This window comes from Thalassophryne amazonica, chromosome 13 (genome assembly GCF_902500255.1).
Source record: "Thalassophryne amazonica chromosome 13, fThaAma1.1, whole genome shotgun sequence".
Lineage (NCBI taxonomy): Eukaryota > Metazoa > Chordata > Actinopteri > Batrachoidiformes > Batrachoididae > Thalassophryne > Thalassophryne amazonica.
In genome coordinates, this window is record NC_047115.1 from 36686349 (window position 1) to 36712707 (window position 26359).

At 40.7% G+C, this 26359-nt stretch overlaps 2 protein-coding genes across 4 annotated transcripts in view; both read right to left on the bottom strand.

Annotated features, from left to right (window-relative positions):
• parga (poly (ADP-ribose) glycohydrolase a) overlaps positions 1 to 2446 on the bottom strand; it is a 79119-nt gene extending 76673 nt beyond the window's left edge. The window contains exon 1 of one of the 3 annotated variants that reach the window (XM_034184547.1): positions 2324 to 2446. The gene's annotated coding sequence lies outside the window, so the exon portion shown is untranslated. The remainder of the gene's footprint in view (positions 1 to 2323) is intronic. The other 2 variants (XM_034184546.1, XM_034184548.1) reach the window with 2 other exon arrangements.
• Positions 2447 to 4829: 2383 nt separating this feature from the next.
• LOC117523130 (myoferlin-like) overlaps positions 4830 to 26359 on the bottom strand; it is a 71673-nt gene continuing 50143 nt past the window's right edge. Inside the window, 28 exon segments of the mRNA XM_034184550.1 lie at positions 4830 to 5111; positions 5240 to 5387; positions 6862 to 6971; positions 8152 to 8345; positions 8481 to 8580; positions 8680 to 8821; positions 8963 to 9058; positions 9131 to 9219; positions 9313 to 9452; positions 9586 to 9734; positions 10254 to 10424; positions 10557 to 10648; positions 10758 to 10913; positions 11317 to 11445; positions 11838 to 11936; positions 12044 to 12061; positions 12163 to 12233; positions 14626 to 14788; positions 14899 to 15060; positions 15236 to 15337; positions 15426 to 15584; positions 15701 to 15882; positions 16060 to 16137; positions 16266 to 16353; positions 25399 to 25563; positions 25661 to 25776; positions 25779 to 25799; positions 25925 to 26027. Of these exon segments, the coding sequence (XP_034040441.1) occupies positions 5073 to 5111; positions 5240 to 5387; positions 6862 to 6971; positions 8152 to 8345; positions 8481 to 8580; positions 8680 to 8821; positions 8963 to 9058; positions 9131 to 9219; positions 9313 to 9452; positions 9586 to 9734; positions 10254 to 10424; positions 10557 to 10648; positions 10758 to 10913; positions 11317 to 11445; positions 11838 to 11936; positions 12044 to 12061; positions 12163 to 12233; positions 14626 to 14788; positions 14899 to 15060; positions 15236 to 15337; positions 15426 to 15584; positions 15701 to 15882; positions 16060 to 16137; positions 16266 to 16353; positions 25399 to 25563; positions 25661 to 25776; positions 25779 to 25799; positions 25925 to 26027 (3282 nt within the window). The 3' untranslated portion in view covers positions 4830 to 5072.

The window sequence follows — 26359 nt, forward strand, 5'->3', positions numbered from 1 at the left end:
AGTGCAATTAAACATAAATACTTGCTAATCAGTGCTTAAAAATTCATTATTAAGTAATAAAAGCATTAACTTCCTCTAACAGAAGTGGATCTAGTAAAAAAATTCTAACCTGATGTTTAAAACAGGTCTTATGAGATTGAATTTTAATATACCCTGGCAAACTATTCCACACCTGGTACTGGTAAAAGAAAAAGAGGACTTCCCAAAAGATTTAACAGAAGGGAAGACAAGGCTAACTACTACTAAACATTTCTTAAAAGTGTAAGTAGGCCAATTTATCACTTTACCTCCTTTAAAATATTCAGAACATAGTTTGCTGTGTTGTTTGGGTGTCCATTTGTACCAAGGAATGGCTTTTCGTCTTTGCGGTTCTTTGTGTGGGAATCTGTAGTATGGTCTCTTGATGCCAAGCGGCTTATCCTTCTCAGATAGCTTGCTGCACAATGGAGCAGCACAAAAACTACCTGTATAAACCACTTTACTTCTTTTCAGACCAGTTATTTTGGGTGAATCACTCAATAAAACAGGCACCTTCTGTGCCCACCATTGCTCTCATCTTTAACGGAAACTGCTGCTCCCCAAAAACTGTACTGCATTGTGGGAACTTATGGTGTATTTATGGAAATGCGAAGCCACTGGATGGGCGGTGTAAGTGATGTGTTCAAATTGAACAGGTAGTCACTTAGCTGCACATCACACTTATAGATCAGTGATTAGAGTGGGGTGGTGACCAAGTGGTTAGTGCGCTTGGGTTCAGTGCGGAAGGTTCCCGGTTCAAACCCCACCCTTGCCACATGTAATGTGGAGTTGCGTCAGGAAGGGCGTTCGGCATAAAATATGTACCAAGTCAACATGCAGATGCACTCTGAATCTGCTATGGTGACCCAGAGTGAAAAGACAAAAAAAAAAAAACAAGGGAGCAGCCGAAGGGACTTATGATTAGAGTGGTCATACCTTCCACTTGAAGGATCAGGAATTCTAATGCTAGTTTTTTCTGTTGATGTGAAAACTGGGATTCCTGCACTTGTAGGTATGCGTGCATGACCTAAATATGGCATCCACTGCTGTGGCTGTATCAGGTGCACCTGGCTTGCAAGACTTTCCACACAGTAGTGCTGAGTTCACGCTTTGAGGAATGCGTGTATTTTTTGACAATCGGGTATCTCCCTATTTGATGACGTAGATGAAAGCCCCCCTGCAACCTTGTTGTCAAACCATATTCCTGTGACGAGTATAAGTTAGGAAATTCTGTGAAAAATTGAATTGAAAAATTTAATTGAAAAATTGAGTCGAAACCATTTGCTGTTAAAAGGTGAGTAAGATCAGTTTTCAAATAAAATATAACATTTAATTAATGTGATGATGTACTTTTCTGTTTTTTGGTGGTGATTGAAGCCTTCACATGCATATTTTTATGATCCGCAAAACCAGTGTCAAGCTGGCAAGATGGCAGACATGGTGAAATAACCGGTTTTTTTTAGCTTGGAAACTATTGTCAGAAAACAGTGTTTATACAGTGGATCCTTGCAAATCACACACGTAAATCAGATAATAATTAGGTTTGGCAGAGTACCATCATTCTGAAATATAAACAATGAGACACCGGTCACAGCTTTCTGGTGTTTTTCCCTTAAGCAGACAGACGAAAATGACCAAGATCTTCCGACCTTTAAATGCTCATACCTGTCTTCATCTGTGACATAGAACAAATGTTTAAACACCATTTTGAAGGTCTCTATAGGCTCTTTCCAACCAGACCATTTCTGTTACAATTCCTTTAACTTGAATTTTTTTAATCACGTATCTAGCACTTGCAGTTGAATTTTGTTTCGCTGACTTGTAAGAAGTCACTTTGGATGTAAGTGTATGACAAGTGAAGATGACAAGTTATGGAAAATGAAAGCAAAACGGATAAGATGTGGCAAGTGACATCCTATGCCTTTTAGTGGTGGGATTCGAATTCATCACCTCTCGCTTATAAGATAAACTGCTACTTTCTGGAAAATAGCCAACAAGAAATCTACACAGTAATTCTGAATTTAAGAAACTGTTTCTGAACAGTTGATCCGCTCAGCAGCTCAAGCTGTCAAAAAAGGGGGAAAAAGTAGCCAAAGCCGTAGTGTTTTTGGCATATTCCCCAACAATAACTCATTCTTCGCGACAGAGAAAAAACTGTCACCCATCAGTTGTTTGATATTTGAGTCGCATGTCATTTTCAGCTAATGTTAGCTTTGAAATGCTGAACATCTTAACATTAGCTCCCGCAGAAAGCAGCAAATCATCCACATAAAACTCCCAGTCAAAAAGAACACGTATAACTTACTTCTTTGTGTTAATCTTCTCGCTTGTTCTTTAAGACATTTGCTTTGTTTTCACTCATAAGAATAGCCCGCTTACCAACCCGAAATGTCACCGTTCGCTTTTCGACTTACTTTCCCAAATGTTACGCCTTGACGGCAGGAAATGCTGCGATCCAATCAGATTGATTAAACTCAAGACGAGGCAGGATCGCGAGAAGGTATCTAAGCAACTAGACCGAAAAGGACTCTACTGTCGTGCAAAACAGCGTAATTGCACAGCTCTCAAACACCGGATTGGTCATAAAAAAGAGAGGATGCACAAGACCCGCCCACGCTGAAGTCACCGGAAATGCACGATTCGCCATGTTGTCTCACCTAAGCGCTAAATTTATCAACAGACATACGCTTGATTCCAAGAGTTAAATTCCTTTTTTGAGTGTGTGAGAATAATCAAACATTGAATCAAATGTTAGTTTCTTTTCTAGAATTATAAAAACTATTTTCATGGATTACTGTTGGCCTATATTACGCAATCATCACTCAGAAAAGTTATCACATTCAGGCGCATATCCAGGATTTTGGAAAAGGGGGCCGTGGATTTGTGAACAACCCCCAAGGGGGTCTGAAGCATGCCCCCATAAAATTTGGAATTTTTAGGTGCATTTTGATGCATATTTCACCAAAAAAATACAACCACAGGAAAAAGATACTTTAGAATCTGGTTTTGATTATTTTGAACTTGTGTTGTACAGCCTTGAATGAGATGCTGTGACACTATGATAAGAAGTAACAGAGAACATTTTAAATGTCAATGGCTAAAAAAAGTGAACACCTTTGCTACACCTTGCTGAATCTAGGTCTAGTACAAATGTATAGTGCTGTCACTTGTCGCTGAATAGAGGGTCCAGAAACAGCATTGTGCTGCTCCCAGGTGTGCCAAAAGGGAGAGAAGGAGAAGGATTCTAGGGGCCCATGTTTGACAGGGGTCCAGAGAGGCCCCTAATACAATTATAATACTGACAAAATAATGTGACACGAAGTTGCAAACTTACAATCACACATATATTTGATTTACAATGTATTGGTAACACTAAGTTCATTTGTTTTGGAAACATTTTTGGAACCCCCACCCCCCACCCAACTGCATTTACTTAAAATGGTTCAGTCAGCCTGCTCTGTCAGAATACTGCAGAAACCTAACCTTAACCTTAACCCCTAAACCTACCACAAAACATTAACCCCAACCCTATAACCAAAACCTAACCCAACCCTAAGAGCCTTACCCTAACCCAGGGGTGGCCAAGTTCGGTCCTCGAGAGCCACATTCCTGACACTCTTAGTTGTCTCCCTGCTCCAACACACCTGAATCCAATGAAAGGCTCATTAAAAGTCTGCTAACGAGTCTTTCATTGGATTCGGGTGTGTTGGAGCAGGGAGACAACTAAGAGTGTCAGGACTGTGGCTCTCGAGGACCGAACTTGGCCACCCCTGCCCTACCCCTAGCTTTAACCCTAACCCAACACTAACCTTAACCCTCTAACTCTAACCACCAGCCCTAAACCTAACCTCAATCCTTAACCCCTAAACAATAACCCTAACCCCCATCCCCAACCTTACTCTAACAAACAACCCACCCCCATCCCATATCCTTCCTAATTCCAATCAATTCCCACACTCCCACTATGGTGCAACACTGGATGGGGATCAAGTCATTTTGCCCTAACCTTAACCCTGACTCTTAAACCTAACCCCTAACCCTAACCCCGGCGCTAATCCCAACCCTAACTTCTAACCCTTACCTGAACCTCAAAAGCTTGACCCTAGCCCCAACCATTAATCCCAAACCTGTGGGTCGGAATCTGTCACGCACCTTAACCCTAAACCACTAACCCTAACCCTAACCCCCCACCCCCAGGACAGCTCAGAGAGCAAAAGGAGCTGGGGAGCCAGTAAGATTTCTTTTCAGGGGGCCCAAAATCCCTAGCGGCGCCCCTGCTGTATCTGTCAATAATGGCATCATAGTCAAGTCAAATGTTCTAGTTCATGGCCATGATCTTGTAACTTGCCAAATTAAAAGAACATCAATATATTAGGGGGGGGGGGGGACTTTGTGTAATATCCCACTGACGTGTGTGAGCTGATTGATGTGGCACACACCTTCAAGTCTGCATCAGCAAACAATTTAAGCTACCAAAAACAGAATTAAGCAATGGATAAAACATATGAATGGCAATGATATCAAAAGTTTTTTTTATCAGAACTGCAAATTACTTACGGTGAACTGGAAACACTATTTTAAAACCTTTGGAACATTGCTTGTTTTCCAAGTGATGTCTTAATTATACTCCCAGCATAACCCATGGATTACCAACATAAATAAACATACCAATGTATGAACTGTACAAAGAAAATCACAGCTGCACTACAACCAACAAATCATGGCAGAATGAGTGGTCTGCTGTTATATATATATATATATGCTCTCCCTTTAAAAGTACTTCTTACATGTGTAAAATACTACAAATGCTGTTGATTTTTGTATCAAACTTTATTAAAATTGACCATTGTTCATATTTCAGAAAATATTTCAATGCAACATGTAATGCAGAAAGTGCAACAACAATATCCACTTCCTCTGATTATGTGGACGGTAAATTATAAACCAACTCAAACACAGGCTCAGCAAATCATGTGCATATTCGTAAGACGATGGAGATATTGAGCAGAACTGCTGCTTCCGTAGCAGGAAGGCAGGCGGCGCCACTGTGCTCCTCAGGAGAAAGGTTTGACAATTTTCATGGAGATGTAATTCTGTGAATGCAAAAATAAATCAAATAAATCAAAGTGCAGACAGTACAATTAACAGCACATACAGAATTCTGTGGCATCAAATGAATCACATATCATTCAGAAGTTATCAGCACACTTCGTAATCGTACAGGTAGAGAGTAGAACAGGATGCCAAAGAACAAGATCACCAGCAGGAGGACAATCACTCCAATGAAAATCCATCTGAATCTGCGCCAAATGATGAACTTCATGGTTTTACAAGGATTTGTAAACCAGAAGAATGATGTGTCAGGACGACTGTTGAACAGAGACAGACAGCAAAGGTCACATAATATAAATTCAAACATCCATACATTATAAGCCCAAGAAGCCCCCTGACTGCATTAATCAAGTCAGACATCTGCATCACAATCAGGTGACTGAGCACAGCAACAATATGACTGAACATAGAAACAACATGACTGAGCACAGCAACGTGACTGAGCACAGCAACGTGAATGAGTATAACAACAATGTGACTGAACATAGCAACAACGTGACTGAGCATAGCAACAATGTGACTAAACATAGCAACAACGTGACTAAACATAGCAACAATATGACTGAGCACAGCAACAATATGACTGAACATAGAAACACCATGACTGAGCACAGCAACGTGACTGAGCACAGCAATGTGACTGAACATAGCAACAACGTGACTGAACATAGTAACAATATGACTAAACATCACAACATGACTGAGCATCGCAACAACGTGACTGAGCATAGCAACAGTGTGACTGAACATACCAACAGTGTGACTAAGCATAGCAACAATGTGACTTAACATACCAACAGTGTGACTGAGCATAGCAACAACATGACTGAGCATAGCAACAACGTGACTGAACATACCAACAATGTGACTGAGCATAGCAACAACATGACTGAGCATAGCAACGATGTGACTGTACATAGCAACAACGTGACTGAGCATAGCAACATGACTGAGTATAGCAACAACATGACTGAGCATAGCGATAATGTGACTGAGGATAGCAACAACGTGACTGAGCATAGCAACAACATGAGTGAGCATAGCAACAACATGACCACTTGTAATCTATAATATATCAAATAATATCTATGTTTTTTCAAGAATTTTATGTTGAACACCTACGACATGAGGAGATCTACACTCTAACCATCCTTTAATTGTTTACTGACTTTTATAACCAATGTCACAGTGTTCCCTCATTGACAGATTGTACAGCTTTGTCTTGCTTTCTCGCATTATTGTTCCTGTGTTTAATTCTAGTGCTTTTGCTTACCTGTTACAGACTTTTACTGCCATCACGTTTTCCTTATTTTTGCCTGCTGTTAAGAATTGACTTTTTGGTTGTTTTGGGATAACCCTCTGCTGCCCAGTTTAGAAAGACTGTAACCTATTGGATTGACCATTCCTATATGACCTGACCTATTGCCTGTTTTTTTTTTGTTGTTGTTGTTGCTGTTTGTTTTTAATCAAACCTGGACTGTTTTAGTTTTGCCTGTTGGAAAACAAACCTGCTTTTATCATCCATTGTTGTGTTTCTGTGTTGGAGTCCTTTTGCCAAACCATTACAACCATCCCCACCTGGAAACATATTTACTATAATTTTTAGTATTACTGGGATTATCTGTCCAGTTAATACAAAAACATTTACCCAGCACAAAAGTGGTGCTAAAGTATCATTCCACAGTTAATGTTTTGCAACCAGACCTCTCAAACCTAAGCCATTTTTCTTACTTGGGTTGATCCAGTTTGGGATTCATATTGGGCTCATCTCTGCCTTTTCCAGCAGGTCTCTCCTCCATCTCCTTCTCCTCCACAATTTCCAGCGTCATCTCTACTTTACCCTGTGAAATATTAACAGTCAATAATTAAAAACAAACCAGACAAAAACTAGAAGCACTCAGAGAATGCAAACCTCCGCCAAGGCCATGGGGTCACTGACGCCATAACATCTACACAGTGGAATCACTGAACCTGAAAAAGTCTAACGATGTTTGCTCAGTAGTAAAAAAAAGTTTCATCTGCTGTGACTGGATAGCATGTATCCTTAGCACTTGGCATCACAGTTTATTGCAACTTGCACCTTTCCCAGACGCTACTGTCATCTGAGCACTGATATTGATATTGCATGTGCTTATAGACAAAAACAAATAAGAGACAAAATTCAATTTATTATTCAACTAAACTGCAAATATATAATTTTTTCAACATTTATGAAACACTTCTCTAAACAAGGCCATAGGGTCACTGACCCTAAAGAGATTCCCTCCTTGGCACAGTGATCTATTCAACAATTCAGTGTTACAACCAAAACTATAATACATACACTTTTCTTTCCTTTATATTTGACATCCTTGACCATGAAAACATACCACTAGAACTTGGAATCACTTTTATGTCTTTATTAGTTCAAAAGTTACTGTATAAAAAAACGATTTTTCGGTAATGGCGGTTTTCTTCTGGATCTAGCTCCATAACATTTGAAGCTACATCAAATCTGATGACACCTTACTGAATCAGTACAGATTCAGCTACAGTTTGGTGTTAGTTGTGCATCTCTAGCTACATTTGTCACCTCATACTGACACATTTTCTATTTTCCCTATATTTTTGCATATTCTGGATCACCAGATCCAGAATCCGGATCCAATCATCACCAAACTTTGTTGTTTGATAGAACATTTGACTATGTTACACCCTAATTTTTTTCAAGCCTTTCTGCCTTGTTTTTGTGGAGTTAGAAACTAGAATGTCAAAATTCCCCCTATCCCGCAATGGTGAAGAATCCTTTAAAAAAATTCCTGGATCCGGATCGTGATCCGGATCATCAATAAAATTTAATCACTTGTTCCTCTCATCATTTCCAACCACTCCACAAAATTTCATCAAAATCCGTTCACAACTTTTTGAGTTATCCTGCTGACAAACAGACAGACAGACAAACAAACAAACGCGACCGAAAACATAACCTCCTTGGGCGAGGTAACTAAACCTCACATGCACAGAGTTAGAGGTATAACATACACCCAGCACATGTTTCCCATCCTGTTCAATTGCACAGGGCCACCAGCCTCGCACAGACTTCTGGGAGAAGAGGGAGTTGGGTGGTGGTCTTTTGGAGTTTGAAGAACCGGGCATTCCTGGAAGCATCTTCAAGCTGCACTTTTCAGGGCTTTTAGCAGGTGGGATCAGATTCAACAGGTCCAACTCAACTGAACCTGAGTCAGATATAAAGACATAAACTAAAATTTTCCTTTTGCAGAAAACCGAGGCAAACTTTACATATTATGGTAAATATTTGTTTTCAAGGAACTCATATTGTAAAACCAGAGTAAGTCATAATGCTGCCTCACCTAAGTAGTCATCAAGGGAAAATTTGTCATTGTCCCATATCTGGACAATCAACTTTGGAGGAATTCTAAATTCAGTTTTGTCCAAATTCCAAAAGTGCTCCTTTAAAGAAGAAAAACAACTTACTTTACACTCACTTCAAAATGAGTTTTAATCATCATTTAAGATTTTTTTGCTACCCAACGTCATGATCACACTCACTTTCCTTGAGACAACACATAGCTGCTCCGCAGGTAGGTAGTCAAACCCAAAAATGAACCTCCAGTTAAAATTTCCATCACCATCCAGAGACCTGTAGTGGACATCCGTCTTCTGTTTGTCCTCCTCCATGCCTGGCATCCATCTAGGAAATGTGGTAAAGAGGTATTTTGCATTTTTTTTGCATAAACACACATCCAATATGTGAGAGATTACAATTAAGAAGTTAAACATTATGGACATTGTGTTAAGCAGCGTACAAATTAAAAAATATAGAGCAAAATACCCTTTAACATAGATGTCACTCATGTTTTCTCCAGTGACGCTTCGTTCATCCAGAATGACTTCGGTTGTGTTCCAAATGATGGCCCGCAGATAATGCCTGTTTTAAACATGCCATTACATTTAAAACATTCATTTGCATTGCATTAAAATGTTATTTTTGTCATTCTACCTCTTGGCTTTGCGTGGAGAGATATCACATGGAGGACCTGGCAAACCAAGGCTCTTGGGGAAAATGTCTACCCACATTTGAATTTTTCCCTTAGATTGAGAAAATAATGTTTCTGTTAAACATTTCATACCACTACTGTATTACAACCAGTATTTCTACAGATGTGCTGCTGTGGTTTGAACCTGGGAAAGGTTAGGTTGGTGGGAGCTGCACAGCGTCCTCGTCTCCACGTGCTCTGGTACTAAGCTCTGGTTCCTGAGGACATGAAGGGCGAGCCTCTCTCTGGCTGGGCCCAGGTGTTGGTGGATCACAGAGTTTGTTTCTGCAGAGAGGAAATTACCAAGTATGATGGGATATTACACTGCAGAAAATAATTAACACATACTGCACTGTACAAAGAGCTGAACTGTGAAAATAATGCAGATGTATTTACTGCCAACTGACAATGACAGTACCAAAATCTTGCAGGCTGTATTGCCTTCCAGAGAAAGACAGTGATTGACCATCTGCCTCGATGCATGGAGGACGCACTCCTCTCACCCGGGCCACGTTCTGGAGGATCTGAGAAGGCTTCAGCTGATCTCGCCACTGATTGATTCCTGAGCTGCAAGAAAATGATACATATGGAAGCCTGGATATTTCAACCTAGGTTCTACAACCCCAATTCCAATGAAGTTTGGATGTTGTGTGAAATGTAAATAAAAACAGAATACAGTGACTTGCAAATCCTCTTCAGCCTAACTGAATGCACCACAGACAAGATATTTAATGTTCAAAATTATAAACTTCATTGTTTTTGTTTTTGGGACCGAAGGTCACGGAAATTCAATGTTGGTTTGTGTCAATGTTCCTTACGTGTAGAAAGCTCTCCAGATTCTCTGAATCTTCTGATTATATTATGGACTGTAGATGAATTTAGGATTTGCTAATCATTGTATTCTGTTTTTAATTTACATTTCCTGCAATGTCCCAACTTCATTGGAATTGGGGTTGTATTTGAAAAACTTGAAAAAATTCAGAGCTTCCCTTTAATCACAGTATTCTATGAGCATTGCAGATGTTGGACCAGCTAAAATGCAATAATGACCTTTTTCTTTGTCAGATGTGCCAACACTGTACTCACATGCAGTAAGTCTGTGGAAGGCCACAGCAGGGTCGGAAACGGGACAAGAGTCTGTTTTCCAAATCAATAATGGTCTCGCCCACTTTTTCATCTCTGCTCAGTAAATCATAGTCGTACACGGCCATCTTCAAGTCCTTGTCTTGAGGCAGGAAGCAGGACAGCTCAAACATCCTGCAAAAAAAAAATGTATTTGTGTGTGTGTTTTGTTTATTTTGTTGAGTGAATGCAAACATTTTATCACATGCAACACAAGTAACTCAAAAAGTATACAAAAAAAAAGCCTAGCACGCATTGCAGCATCACCTCCCAAACTCTGGATTGAGGGTGTTTGGTTTGTAGTTATCTCTGTCATCCACTGTTTTTCTTCCCAGTGTAATCTTAATGTATGGATCACACTAAAACAAAAGCACAATAATAAGGTCAAAACTTTCCAAATTTCAGCAGCTTCAGACATCTTCATTGATCTCATTCTTTGTTGATTTTTTTTAATGTTCTTTGACTCACCATGCCGTTTGCATCTTTTGGCTGCAGGTCCGTACAGCGCACCACATAAATTCTGATGAGACACTCCTGAGGCCCGCTCTCAGGAAGCTCTCTGAACTGTCGGGGAGGAGCCGGTACCCCTGGGTCATCAGGCAGTGGATAAATCTTAAACGAGCCCTTCATAACACCAAAGACAAAAAGCCATATTAGTCATATTTTATCTCTTAATTATGATGGCATATACCCTCTAAAATGCAGTGAATTAATTGATATATGAATGAATGAGTGTTTGCTTTCTAAATTAATGTTGCACCAATTAAATTCAGTTCTGTCCCGAGTGGAAAGATGAACCCAACTGAAAAATGTTGAACTTTCCGTTTAACTACCATGTTATTTATTAATTATCTCGTTAAATAACTCCACAAATATTGCCTACCTTTAATTCTCTGAAACTATTTCACAAAAAGCAGCTGGACACAGATGGCACAAGAAACAAGTAAAAGCAGGTTTGCAATCCCAGCAGCAACTCCTCATACAGAGCTGCTGCTGTGAGGCACCTTTTCAGAATGTTGTCCTTTACCTTGAACTCTCCAACCACCGAGGGATCATCTTCCTCATCTTCACTCTTTCCTCGCTGAAGTTTAAAAGTGCTGCAAAAATCAGTGAGTCCTTGGAACTGTGGGACATCTTCTAGTTCACAGTCATACACCTGAAGACCACAAAATGACACACACTGTCACCCGCAGAACTGCAACCAGGAGGAACTGCAACTGTTGTTTATTGGGCATCAACAACGTGCAAGCCACATTTCATGATTGAAGCTTTTAACCTAAATGTGAAGACCTAACACCTTCTGGTTGTATGTTTCCTCAGAACTCCCACATTTCTCTCACATTCTGTTTCAAGGACCGACTCTCTCATCCTAGTGTTCAAATCTGGAGATAAACAAGTATTCTGCAAACTGACTGTGTCCACAAGCTTGTCTGCCTCAGACTTATTATTATTATTATTGGTCATTTTCAGCTCTTGCTGGATTATTTGGTGAAAGCACAGATTGAGTCTGTGAGCAGGTTTTGGCAAAGCAACTGGACATGTTCTCACTTGTAAGGTGTCATATCCCTTCTTGAGGTAAGGCCCACACTTCTCCTGTTGTCCAATAGACGCATAGAACTTACTCCACCAGTCGACTGCCTCCTCCTCCTGAACAACACAAAGAAACACCAAGCTCAGCATTTTATTATTATTATTATTATTATTATTGGACACAACTTCTCAGGTGTCTGTGTTTAAAAATGATCATTTCTCACCTTTTCTGCTTGAAGCAGCTAAATGTGGAAAAAAGGTGATACATAATTTTAAAAAGTGTAATATTTTATATCAGTATTTATTCATTATTTCAGTATGAATAAATTTCAGTCTTATTTACCTCAGTTTTAACAATGGGTATGTCTTCAATGTCTATGACAATGTCTCCCTGGGCAGCGGTGATCATTGCCACTGCAAAGCAAAACATGTTAAATCTCTATGTAGCTCAGAACATATACAGTCCAAGTGTAGATGTGAGTGCACATCCATGTGCATGTTCATGGGGTGTTGCACAACTTTTTAGCAAGCTAATGTAGGTCACCGGGTGTCAAACATAAATATTAAAGTTTGTAGACAGAAAGGCCCCAAAGACACAAGTGCGGCATCTTAAAAAGAACATGTTCAACTTGTTGTGTGGGCCGCTGAAGAGGAGGTACTGCTGGCCCACCACCACCAGAGGGCGCCCTGCTTGGAGTGCGGGCTCCAAGCACGAGAGGGCGCCAGACCCAGAAGAAGTGACAGCTGTCACTCATCCTCTGCACCAGCTGTCACTCGTTCATCATCACCACCATAAAAGCCGGACTGCAACTCCACCTCCCCGCCGAGAAATCGACTACCATTACCAAGGTAATTTCTCTGCTGAATTTAAACTGTGACTTACGTCTGTTTGCAGCCGTTGTCCTGTGGTGCCCTTTCAGCTGGGTTGGCGGTCAGTGAGAGAATCGACGTCTTCGCCTCTCACTCCATCCAGATAAGTGGTTACAGGAGCTGCTAATGTGTTCCTAGTTTGGAGGTGGAGGTGCTCCCTCCTCACTGTGTTTGGACTGAGAATTACTGAGTGTGCGGACTCACACTCACTCATCATATTTCTGCTTTCTGCCAGCAGTACCAGGGTCGACAGCCGAAGACAGAGGCCACCTGGGGACTCGGGACTTGGCGGCTCCGGTGTTCTTCAGACCGTTGGTGGTGGAAGCCGTGTGGGACGCGGCTTCTCTCTCGTCGGGGGTCTTCTATCTTCGAGCCTGCCCACACGTCACCTGGTGTTAAATTGACTGTGCAAATTACTGTACGTTTCGTTGTGTATTATCACAACATTAAATTGTTACCTTTTTGGCTTATTCATTGTCCGTTCATTTGCGCCCCCTGTTGTGGGTCCGTGCTACGACACCTTCCCAACACAACTTGTTTCTGTCCCTGTCACTTTAACTCAAAAGGAGCTGCTCCTTTTGATGGATTTCAGGAGTACAATTTCCTTATAGCAGCAGAGTGTCTATGTGCACAGTTCTAGAATTGTGGGACTCAGATGATGTTTATAATGAAACACCAAATATATGAAGAGTTCAGATGCAAAACCCAGTATCTCCAAAACCATAATTTTTTAGTTGAGGCCAATATGTACTTGGCTGCCAAGGGGACCACCAGTGTGCAAAATATGAAATAATTTGAACAAACAGTTTTCATTTTATTGATGAAAGTCTGTGCATTTCCACATATGGTTTCCTTTAAATCTCCATTTTCAACTGCATTTTCCTCCATTTAAAAAAAGTACTTACTGGGTTTTGCATCTAAACTCTCCATATCTAACCAACAAACGTACTGTATTGGCCCAAATACAACTGCTGTTTTCCTGGAAATTCATCAAAAAATATGGGGTTGTCTTACAGACACAGACTAGACTTTAACTTCATATACTGTAAGTAAACAGCAGTAGTGAGCAAGAAAACCTTTGAAAAGAGTGTCTCCCTCCTGCATTACTTTTTAGTTACAACTAACAAGTGGCAAAGTCCTGTTGGGAGGTACACTTTACACTGATGGTGCCAAAAATTGTTTGTCTGCATTCTAACACCACAATCCTTTATCTGTACAATTTTAACAAAATCACCACAAGAACCAGGAAAACATAATCACAAATAACTAAAAAAAAATCACAATTATTTACTATGAGTAACAGTCCTCCCAGGAGCTCTTGACCTCATGCTGCCGCGCCAGAATGAAACCCTAACCTGGGTCAGGTGGACGCTGGCTACCACTGCTGGTACAATGCAGATCATGTTTTTCCGATGCAATTTTATTGTCACAATGGACTCATGTTATTTTCAGTGTTCAGACTGCATCAGTAGACATTTTACCTTCATAAAGAGAGCAGCAGAATCACACCACATTGTGTGGTGTGTACTTGCTTCTTTATTGTCCTCAGAACAGACTCTGCAGTGTAACATCTCCTCATTCAAGTCCAAGTACCTAGCGATACTGCAGAAAGTTTTGGCTTTGGAGAATGGACCTTCTGGCTGATAGCACCAAAGGAGTCAAGTTTGGCCAGGCTACACGGTTTATTTCACCACTTACTTGATACAACCTAGCCTGTTTATTTATTTACCAATATGCCTGTATTAGCATTAACTAGAAATGAATGCACTTTCTTTTTCAATAAGGAGATTTCATCTTCAGAAATTATTTTTCCAAAAATATGTTGTGAAAAAGGGGGAGTCGTCTTATAATCAGGCACGTCTTATATTCGGGACAATGTCGTCAATCAAAAAATTTGCACAACATGACCCCTTCATAATGTTGATGTTGTTTGTACCTTTAGCAGACATGACTTCACTGTTGATGCGATACGGGTCACAACGGAACTCCTCCAGGCAGTCAATGGTGCACTGACCCACTATCGGTTTCCTACCAAATGGTCGATGGTCAATCACTTTCAGCACAACAGGAGGTGTGTACATCTCCTCTTTTGGCAGGAGCTAGATGGTTGGCAAAAGAACAGCTCATACATGATCTAGAGCACGGAGTGGTGTCTACTGTTTTATGTGGACTAGCAACATGGACATTCTCTACAAAGTTATACAGTTACCACTTTGAGCATCAGCACAGATCCAGGAAAGTTGGGGTTCTTTTTGAAGTTTCTAATGACAGCAGTTTGTACAACCTCACCACCACATTCCACAACCAAACTGGGAGAAGAAACTGTGGCCAACTGGTAGGTCTTCATGTTCCTCAAGCCCCAGGTCAACACCTTGGAAAATAAGTGCATGAATACAAAAATTGGACTGGCCAGATTAAGAGAACAGATGATAAAACAGGAAGGGGTTTAAAACAGAGAAACACAACCACAAAGAGACCATAGGGATGGGCTGGTCTTGTCTGATCACATAATATTTAACAGCTGGTTGAACAGCTATGTGGTTTACCTCGATCGCAGTAAGCTGCACAACAGGCCTGATTCCCTGGGGCACCATGTAGAGGTTCTCCCCTCGCCGAGGAGGGACCAAAGGCAGATCTCCATCAGAAGCCTGGAGTTAAAAGCCCACCATCACCTTCGATATATCATTAAATAATATGTGTTCCCAATATGCCTTATTTCCACTGAGACTTCCTTACTTTGTCCTTCAGCAGGAGCTCAGCTGCTACCAGTAATTCTCCGGCACTGCGACCCTTTTTTGTGACTGGAAACCACAGCAGCTTGGAGGTGACGGCCACACTGGGGTTCAGTTTCACAATTGGGGGACAGGTACAGCGCCCCATTGTCTCATCTTTACCCTAATAAGCAACAAACAACATGGATCCAGCATAAACCCTAACTGGAAAACGTCAACATTTTCACCTTCTGCCTAAAGTCATATCCATGGTGAATTCACTAAAAATACATCACGCACCACTTGATCGCTGTCATACAGCTCCAACACCACATCAGGAGGATTGTGAGCAACCGTCTGTGGGTCTCCATAGATTTCAATGTCCTCAAAGAGGAGAGTCTGATCCCACGTGGGGTTCAGAGTAGCCCTGATGACTTCTGTGGTCTTACTCATGTGTAGGAATGACACGTGGGCGTAGGGATCTGTAGAAAACAGAAGGTTTTACAGTGATCCTAATGTCAGGCATGATGTGAATTTGATTTTTAGCACAAAGGCTGATGTTTAATGTTATGTCTGCTGTATGAAGATTTGAGCATTTTTGATCAGCGCTGTGCTTGGCCTGGTTGTTCTTTTGCAGACATTCACTACACTATATTCACCTGAGAAACTGTCTTTGTCCATGGCACACAGGTTCCTCCCCTGGTATACGTACACTCTCAGGTGGTACAAGTAAGACCCTGATGGCAAATAGTGTTCATTATTATGTCAGAAAGTACCCTTGACCTCAAAACAGGATTTCAGTGGAATGTGCGTGTGACTATCCGGCCTTTAATCAGTGTTGGTGACCAGCCATCCATCTACTTACGGCTAAAGTGGCAGGAAACAGTCGGGGTGTTGACGCCAAACCGTTTAGCTGCATCTGTTTTAGTGGCCTTTTCATCCACGTCAACGCCCTGTTAACAAAGCACAGGGTGATGGGGAAGTTAAAGCAATCCTGTAAGCTACAAAGAATTAAAAAAAATAATGTATTAATATAACTGGCATAAAAAAATGCAGAAGTTATACTTCCTGGGCTATTTGCCAACATCTCAGGGGAACAAGAATTGTTGGAGGGTGACAGGATGTGACTCAGGGAGCAAAAATTATGTCTTTTACCACGGCTTTTACTGTATTATTTTGGGTTGCACAGCAACACCAAACCCACATATTAAAGTATCGGGCATGTAAACAAAATGTTACAAGGCACCACTATGAAAGGCATAAGAAACCCTGCACTGTGCACGCTCTGGACCCTGGGATATAGCCATGTCCAATTGTTGTTACAACTGAATCACAGATATTTTGCTGATCAAAATAATCTTCAGATCAACTCTCCAGGGGCCTCATGTACAAAGACTTGCATGGACCTTCTACTAAAAGTTGGCGTACGCCAAAATCCTGAATCTGGCATAAGCACAAATATATTCAGATGTATGAAAGTGTGCGTAGACATAAATTCACGCACGTTCCATTTGTACATCCCACTGAACGTGGAATTGAGTGTGGAACCAAACTCCTCCCTGACCACGCCCTATTTCAATATGCAGTTTTATGTAAATAGGCCCTTGGAGCAGGGATTCTCCATGACATCACATCAGACAACATGAACACAGACAGGAAATTATACTATAGATGACTGGAGATTACATGAAGACACGCAGGGACAGTTTATTCGGTTCGCTGTTAAACGGATTAATCATGAAACTGGAAAAATGTTCGTGAGAGCTATGGAGCGTGAGTGTATGAGGCCGACATGCAGAACAGAGCGCACACACTGACGTTAAAAAGGTGAGGTGCGCCTCCCTCCGCTGACAGTGTGACATCACAATTTACACACGCAGTTATTGACAAATACTGAACACAGGAAGCCTGTTAAGAAGCTCTGCAGTTCAGCATCAGGCAAAAAAAAAAAAGACATTAATAATAATAAAAACATTTGAATGCGCACATGCCCAAATGTGTCTGCGCTGGTTTTCATTTGGAATAATTACAAGAATAAACTATTTTAACACAAGCACCCCCCATGGCGAGCCATGCCACCTGCCTGATGCAGATTTGCGCATCATGTATGATTTGAACATTGATGGAATGAAAATGTTTCCTATCAACAGAAACAAATTCATCATGTGATAGCGCCTTTATAGCAAAATGTGTGCAGTTAATAGCTCCGATTATATTCGGGAAACCGCCTCTCGCTGCAAAATGCACTGTAATGGAATGTACCTGGGCGACATTCGGATGATTGTGTTCCACACAGCTGGTGGCTCGGTGCAAGGTTGACTGGCACACGCCTGACCAATCAGCCGGCTCATGCTGGAATGCCCCTGATGCCAGAAAGCCCAGCGTGGTCAGCACCTGTGTGGGCACAGACAACCCCTGGCTCCTTGCCGTATTGCGCTCTGGGCCGACTGCAGTTCTGTGAGTAACTCCAGTCACAGTGTCCTTGGTAAGGGAAATGGGCTTCAAAGCCAGTTATCCTCATTTGGAAGTAAATCCTCACATTCCCCGAATACACGCTGATGTCGGATTACACCATTTGGAAGGTCCTCTAACAATACTAACAGAGCCTCTGTTAGCACCATTTTATGCATCACTTTGCGCGTGCTTTTATATCCATCCAAATAATTGCAAACGTGGGTGTTTTAAATGTTCATCAGTGTATCTCTGATGTGCACATCATTCTGATGACTTCTTTGCACACTATTAACGGCTCCCTGCATCACCTCTACATGTCAGAAATGGCACAATAGCTGTAGAAATGTGTGTACTAAAGCCAGGATTTTTGCCAGACACACCGCACATTTTCACGCTCAAGTCACTTTTGATACATCTGCACGCGGATGTGTTGACTGGCGTATGCCAGGTTATTGTGCGTACGCACACTTTGTACGTGAGGTCCCAGCCCTACTGGTTGTGGAGATATAGCAGAAAATGGTTTTCACAACCATGTTTTTGTTGATTTTGACATTGACCCTTGTCCACTTCTCTCCAAAAGTTAATCATCTTAAGATATCTGCCCATGTAATATTCCCACCAAATGTGTCCACCCATTTTTTTTTGTTTTGTTATTTTGTTCACAGACAGATACACGCAGGACTGACTACATTAACCTGCTTAGCTTACCACAGTACAAATTAGCCATTTAAAGTGTTGGTATCTCAGTTGGATAAGGAGTTTGGCTCCCAGTATGTCGATGTGGTTTTGATTCCTATTCATGCTACAGTTGCATGTAAAAGTTTTGGCACCCCTGATGATTTATATATATATAATTATTATTATTATTATACATTTTTTCCAGGTGCATACAGTTCAAGAATATACATCACATACTTCTCATTTAGTCATCTGCAATTGTATCACTGTAGCTTACACTAAAATGTCTTAGATTTTATAAGCAGTACAAACAAAAAAGTAGGAAACTATTAGGCATTCAAACATCTAGTAGTATCTATATATAACCATTTTTTTAACATAATTACATAAGAACAAACAAACAAATGTGTAAAATGTTGGGGTAAACCACACTGACACAGAGAAAGGACCTAAAGATCCACTTTTACACAAATGATGGTCGTATTGGTGTGACATACATTATCCATCTTTCCCATCTTTTCAAAAAGGTTTCTTGTTGCAGTCTTAAAGCAAAGGTAATCCTCTCCAACTTAAACATATCATAGGTTATGTCAATCCATTCTTCAACTGTAGGTATTTCAGGTTTTAACCACCTTCTGGTAATAGCTTTCCTGCTAGCAGCACTTAGGATCCAAAATAAGTATTTGATATTAGAGGAAACATTTTCTGTTGTAATGGCCCCCAAGTATAACGACTCAAATTTAAATTGGATGTCCAACTGAAAACACTTTGCAAAACTTTATGTACTTCCTGCCAAAATGGAACCAATGATGCACAGGACCAGAATATGTGGAAATGGTTTGCTTCAAGGCATCCACACTGTCGCCAGCATGCAGAAGAATTTGTGTAGTGCCTCTTTGAGCAGGGGTGGTAAAAAACCTTACAAGGGTCTTCCAACAAAAATCTCGCCATAAAGTTGAGCTTGAAGTTTTCCATTGTATCTCACATAAATTCTCCCACTCTTCATCCTTTACAACAAGGTTACCTTCCTGTTCCCACTTTTGTTTTATATACAATGAACTACGCTTTATTTGTTGTAGCCCCTTGTAAATTTTTGAAATGGGTTTCTGGTTAGAATGAACACAATAAGCATCCATAAACACCTTTAACAGAATATTGTCCCAACCTGTTTGTGAACATCCCTTCCGTATTTGATTGATGTAATGCCGAAGTTGAAGGTATCTGTAAAAGTCATCTTTATCCAAGCCAAATTCCCTCTTCAGATTTTGAAAGCTCTTTAATGTCCCTTTATGTAAAAATGTGCAATATGCTGTTAAACCTTGCGCACCCCATCTCTCAGTCTTGTGTCCCAACTTTTAGGCAAGAAATGTGGGTCAAATGCACACCATCTCAAGACCTTCACCTCCTCTTTTAGATGATTCTGAGCTACTACTTTGTTCCACATCCTAAGTGACAAACACATCCATGGATTACCCAATGACTTCAAATTATTGCTCAAGCCCTTATCCCCAAGTGCAGCTTGTATTGGAAATTTGTCTGATAAAGCACCTTCAATCTCCTTCCACCTAGCATCGTATTCTGGGTTGCACCAGCATATCAATGGCCTCAATTCAGCAGCAACATAATAGTCTTTTAAGCATGGAAGAACAATCCCGCCCTTGTTTTTTGCCAATTGTAAACTCTGGTATCTGATTCTTGGCCTCCGTCCTTGCCAAATGAACTTAGAAATGTGCTGATCCCACTCTTGGAATTGTTTCTCAGATATATCCAGTGGAAGGGATTGAAAGAGATATAACAACTTTGGTAATATAACCATCTTGACCGATTCCACATGTGATCCAAAACTGAGAAAAGGTATGAGATTACATCTCTATATGTCGTCTCTTATCTTTTTATTCAGGGGGAGGTAGTTAAATGATAACTTTGTCAAATCTCGTGGAATGTTTACTCCCAAATAACTAACTGATTCTGAATGCCATTTCAAATTGTATTTATTACTCACATTTACAGAGGGGGTGTATCTAAAACAAGAATTTGTGTTTTGGGAACATTTAGCTTATATCCAGAGAAGAAACCGTATTGCTCCAAGAGTACAAATAACCATGCCAAAGACTGTTCAGGGTTAGATAAATACACTAATATATCATCAGCGAATAGCGAAATAGTTTGTTCTCCCCCTTCATCCCCCTTCATAGTTTGTTCTTCCCCCTTCAGTTGTATGCAAAAGTTTGGGCACCCCTGATAATTTTCATGATTTTCCTTTATAAATAATTGGTTGTCTGGATCAGAAATTTCAGTTAAATATACCATATAGCAGACAAACAGTGATATTTGAGAAGTGAAATGAAGTTTATAGGATTACAGAAAGTGTGCAATAATTCTTTAAACAAAATTAGACAGGTGCATAAATTTGGGCACTTCAACAGAAATAATACATCAATATTTAGTAGATCCTCCTTTTGCAGAAATAACAGCCTCTAAATGTTTCCTATAGCTTCCAATGAGAGTCTGGATTCTGGTTGAAGGTATTTTGGACCATTCTTCTTACAAAACATCTCATGTTTGTTAGTTTCCGAGCATGGACAGCCCACTTAAAATCACACCACAGATTTTCAATAATATTCAGGTTTGGGGACTGAGATGGCCATTCCAGAACATTGTACTTGTTCCTCTGCATGAATGCCTTAGTAGATTTTTGAGCAGTGTGTTTAGGGTCGTTGTCATGTTGAAAGATCCAGCCCCGATGCAACTTCATCTTTGTCACAGATTCATGAACATTGTTCTCAAGAATCTGCTGATATTGACTGGAATCCATGTGACTCTGAACTTTAACAAGATTCCCAGTACCTGCATTGGCCACACAGCCCCACAGCATGATGGAACCACCTCCAAATTTTACTGTAGGTAGCAAGTGTTTTTCTTAGAATGGTGTGTTCTTTTTCAGCCATGCATACCTCCCCTTGTTATGTCCAAATAACTCAATTTTAGTTTCATCAGTCCACAGCACCTTATTCCAAAATGAAGCTGGCTTGTCCAAATGTGCTTTAGCGACTTTGTTTGTGGCATGTACGCAGAAAAGGCTTCCTCTGCATTACAGCATCATACAGCATCTCTTTGTGCAAAGTGTGCTGTATAGTTGAATGATGCACAGAGACACTATCTGCAAAAAGATCATGTTGTAGGTCTTTGGATCAGGTCTGTGGGTTGACTATGACTGTTCTCACCATCCTTTGCTTCAGCTTATCTGAGATTTTTCTTGGCCTGCCACTTCGGGCCTTAACTAGTACTGTGCCTGTGGTCTTCCATTTTCTCACTATGTTCCTCACAGTGGAAACTGACATCTGAAATCTCTGAGATAGCTTTTTGTATCCTTCCCCTAAACCATGATGTTGAACAATCTTTGTTTTCAGGTCACTTGAGAGTTGTTTAGAGGCTCCCATGTTGCCACTTATTAGAAGAGATGCAAAGAGGGAAAACATTTGCAAATGGCCACCTTAAATACCCTTTCTCATGATTGGATTCACCTGTGTAAGGAGGTCAAGGGTCAATGAGCTTACCAAACCAATTTTGTGTTCCCATAATTAGTGCTAAATGTATTCAAATTAATAAAATGACAAGAGTGACCAAATTTATACACCTACCTAATTTTGTTTAAATAATTATTGCACACTTTCTGTAAATACTAGAAACTTAATTTCACTTTTCAAATATCAGTGTGTTCGTCTGCTATATGTTATATTTAACTGAAATTTCTGATCCAGACAACCAATTATTTATAAAGGAAAATCATGGAAATGATCAGGGGTGCCCAAACTTTTGCATACAACTGTACCTGTCTGTGTCCTTGCAAAATATAATTTATCGAAATTGTCTTAGTCCATCCAGCTGTAAATCAATCAATCAATCAATTTTTTTTTATATAGCGCCAAATCACAACAAACAGCTGCCCCAAGGCGCTCTATATTGCAAGGCAAGGCCATACAACAATTATGTAAAACCCCAACGGTCAAAACGACCCCCTGTGAGCAAGCACTTGGCTACAGTGGGAAGGAAAAACTCCCTTTTAACAGGAAGAAACCTCCAGCAGAACCAGGCTCAGGGAGGGGCAGTCTTCTGCTGGGACTGGTTGGGGCTGAGGGAGAGAACCAGGAAAAAGACATGCTGTGGAGGGGAGCAGAGATCGATCACTAGTGATTAAATGCAGAGTGGTGCATACAGAGCAAAAAGAGAAAGAAACAGTGCATCATAGGAACCCCCAGCAGTCTACGTCTATAGCAGCATAACTAAGGGATGGTTTAGGGTCACCTGATCCAGCCCTAACTATAAGCTTTAGCAAAAAGGAAAGTTTTAAGCCTAATCTTAAAAGTAGAGAGGGTGTCTGTCTCCCTGATCTGAATTGGGAGCTGGTTCCACAGGAGAGGAGCCTGAAAGCTGAAGGCTCTGCCTCCCATTCTACTCTTACAAAACCCTAGGAACTACACGTACGCCTGCAGTCTGAGACGCGAAGCGCTCTATTGGGGTGATATGGTACTACGAGGTCCCTAAGATAAGATGGGACCTGATTATTCAAAACCTTATAAGTAAGAAGAAGAATTTTAAATTCTATTCTAGAATTAACAGGAAGCCAAAGAAGAGAGGCCAAAATGGGTGAGATATGCTCTCTCCTTCTAGTCCCCGTCAGTACTCTAGCTGCAGCATTTTGAATTAACTGAAGGCTTTTTAGGGAACTTTTAGGACAACCTGATAATAATGAATTACAACTAGTCCAGCCTGAGGAAATAAATGCATGAATTAGTTTTTCAGCCATCAACTGAGACAGACCCTTTTGATTTAGAGATATTGCGTAAATGCAAAAAAGCAGTCCTACATATTGTTTAATATGCCTTGAATGACATAATCCTGATCAAAAATGACTCCAAGATTTCTCACAGTATTACTAGAGGTCAGGGTAATGCCATCCAGGTAAGGATCTGGTTAGACACCATGTTTCTAGATTTGTGGGGCCAAGTACAATAACTTCAGATTTATCTGAGTTTTAAAAGCAGGAATTAGAGGTCATCCATGTCTTTATGTCTGTAAACCAATCCTGCAGTTTAGCTAATTGGTGTGTGTCCCTCTGGCTTCAGGATAGATAAAGCTGGGTATTCATCTGCGTAACAATGAAAATTTTAAGCAATACCGTCTAATAATACTGCCTAAGGAAGCAGTATAAAGTGAATAAAATTGGTCCTAGCACAGAACCTTGTGGAACTCCATAATTAACTTTAGTCTGTGAAGAAGATTCCCCATTTACATGCACAAATTGTAATCTATTAAACAAATATGATTCAACCACCGCAGCGCAGTGCCTTTAATACCTATGGCATGCTCTAATCTCTGTAATAAATTTTATGGCAACAGTATCAAAAGCAGCACTGAGGTCTAACAGAACAAGCACAGAGATGAGTCCCACTGTCCGAGGCCATAAGAAGATCATTTGTAACCTTTACTAATGCTGTTTCTGTACTATGAGAATTCTAAAACCTGACTGAAACTCTTCAAATAGATCCATTCCTCTGCAGATGATCAGTTAGCTGTTTTACAACTACCCTTCAAGAATTTTTGAGAGAAAAGGAAGGTTGGAGATTGGCCTATAATTAGCTAAGATAGCTGGGTCAAGTGATGGCTTTTTAAGTAATGGTTAATTACTGCCACCTTAAAAGCCTGTGGTACATAGCCAACTAACAAGATAGATTGAATCATATTTAAATCGAAGCATTAAATAATGGTAGGGCTTCCTTGAGCAGCCTGGTAGGAATGGGGTCTAATAAACATGTTGATGGTTTGGATGAAGTAACTAATGAAATAACTCAGACAGAACAATCGGAGAGAAAGAGTCTAACCAAATACCGGCATCACTGAAGCAGCCAAGATAACGATACGTCTTTGGGATGGTTATGAGTAATTTTTTCTCTAATAGTTAAAATTTTGTTAGCAAAGAAAGTCATGAAGTCATTACTAGTTAAAGTTAATGGAATACTCAGCTCAATAGAGCTCTGACTCTTTGTCAGCCTGGCTACAGTGCGAAAAGAAACCTGGGGTTGTTCTTATTTTCTTCAATTAGTGATGAGAAGAAGATGTCCTAGCTTTACGGAGGGCTTTTTATAGAGCAACAGACTCTTTTTCCAGGCTAATGTGAGATCTTCTAAATTAGTGAGACGCCATTTCCTCTCCAACTTACGGGTTATCTGCTTTTAAGCTACGAGTTTGTGAGTTTATACCACGGAGTCAGACACTTCTGATTTAAAGCTCTCTTTTTCAGAGGAGCTACAGCATCAAAGTTGTCTCAATGAGGATGTAAAACTATTGACGAGATACTCTATCTCCCTTACAGAGTTTAGGGTAGCTACTCTGCACTGTGTTGGTATATGGCATTAGAGAACATAAAGAAGGAATCATATCCTTAACCTAGTTACAGCGCTTTCTGAAAGACTTCTAGTGTAATGAAACTTATTCCCCACTGCTGGGTAGTCCATCAGAGTAAATGTAAATGTTATTAAGAAATGATCAGACAGAAGGGAGTTTTCAGGGAATACTGTTAAGTCTTCAATTTCCATACCATAAGGATACCACGTTTGGCTGGGGAAGTAACCTGCATCAGTACTTGGATGGGAGACCTCTAAGGAAGACCAGGGGCTGTGTGAGTTTCTCTAGGTAAACTGGAGTTGTGGGTATGTGCATTTGTGTGCATTTCTGCAAAGAGAGAGAGAGTGTGTGTGTGTGTGGGGGGGGGGGCTTAACATTCCTTAGATACAAATATGAGGATCTCTAATAAAGAAAGACTGGAAACCACTGACTTAGAGTATATAGGAGTTGTAGTTACTCACTAATGCCCCTTCCAGTTTGAAGATGGCGGAGGCTCCGACGCAATCTGATGGAATCATTTTTCTTCTCCAGCGACGGCGGCGGAACGTGTCAGACGAGCGTTCCTTTCTGTGGAACTTCCAGCCAATCAGTGAAGAGTATTCCCAGCCTTCACCAGCCTCCCGCCTCTGTGGAAGAGAAATAGGCAAAAAAAAAAAAGGTGACGTGCTACTCACAGTGTCATCATGTGCAACATATCGCAAATGTCTTTTTTCTTCTCCTCACCTCAACAGCAGCCTTTTTATCACAGATCTTCTTCCTCGGCCTAACGAGTCTCTTCCTGCGATGGACGTGGTACATCTTCTCTGCCGCGACCCACGATTTGGGCTTATCATCAGGGGAATGGTCACTCCATATTCCCACCCTGGTGCCAATACACACACACACACACACACTTCTCATCAGAGGCGCAACATTTCATTCAGAAAATATAAGGGGGGGGGGAGCTTTTTGCAAGATATTTTTGTTTCGGTCACGTGTTCCCGTTACCTCTCTCATCTACAGCCCTGTTGCTGTCAAAGGTCCACTCATCAAGCCAGGTCCATCCAGGTGGACACTCAAACTCTCGTGGACTGTGAGTCTGTTCTCCATTCTAAACAGAGAAAACATCCTAACTGCATGAATGAAATCAACTTAACAGGACTTAAGGCTTCTAAAATTCCATTTATGTCTATTTCCAATAACTATTATCACAATGATCAGCAGATATTACATTTTTTTTTTTAGCAGCAACTGGCTAATTTCTGACATCTGTTACTGTACAAAATGCTTAAGTACACTTAACGTGCACCATGCATAGTTTCTCCATTCATAGCTACAGAAGACTATATCTCCTTCAGAGTTGTCATGGGTGTCTCGGTGGCTTCCCGCACTCGTCTCCTTCTTGTGCATACACTCCATTTTTGAATGCCAGAAAGACTGATG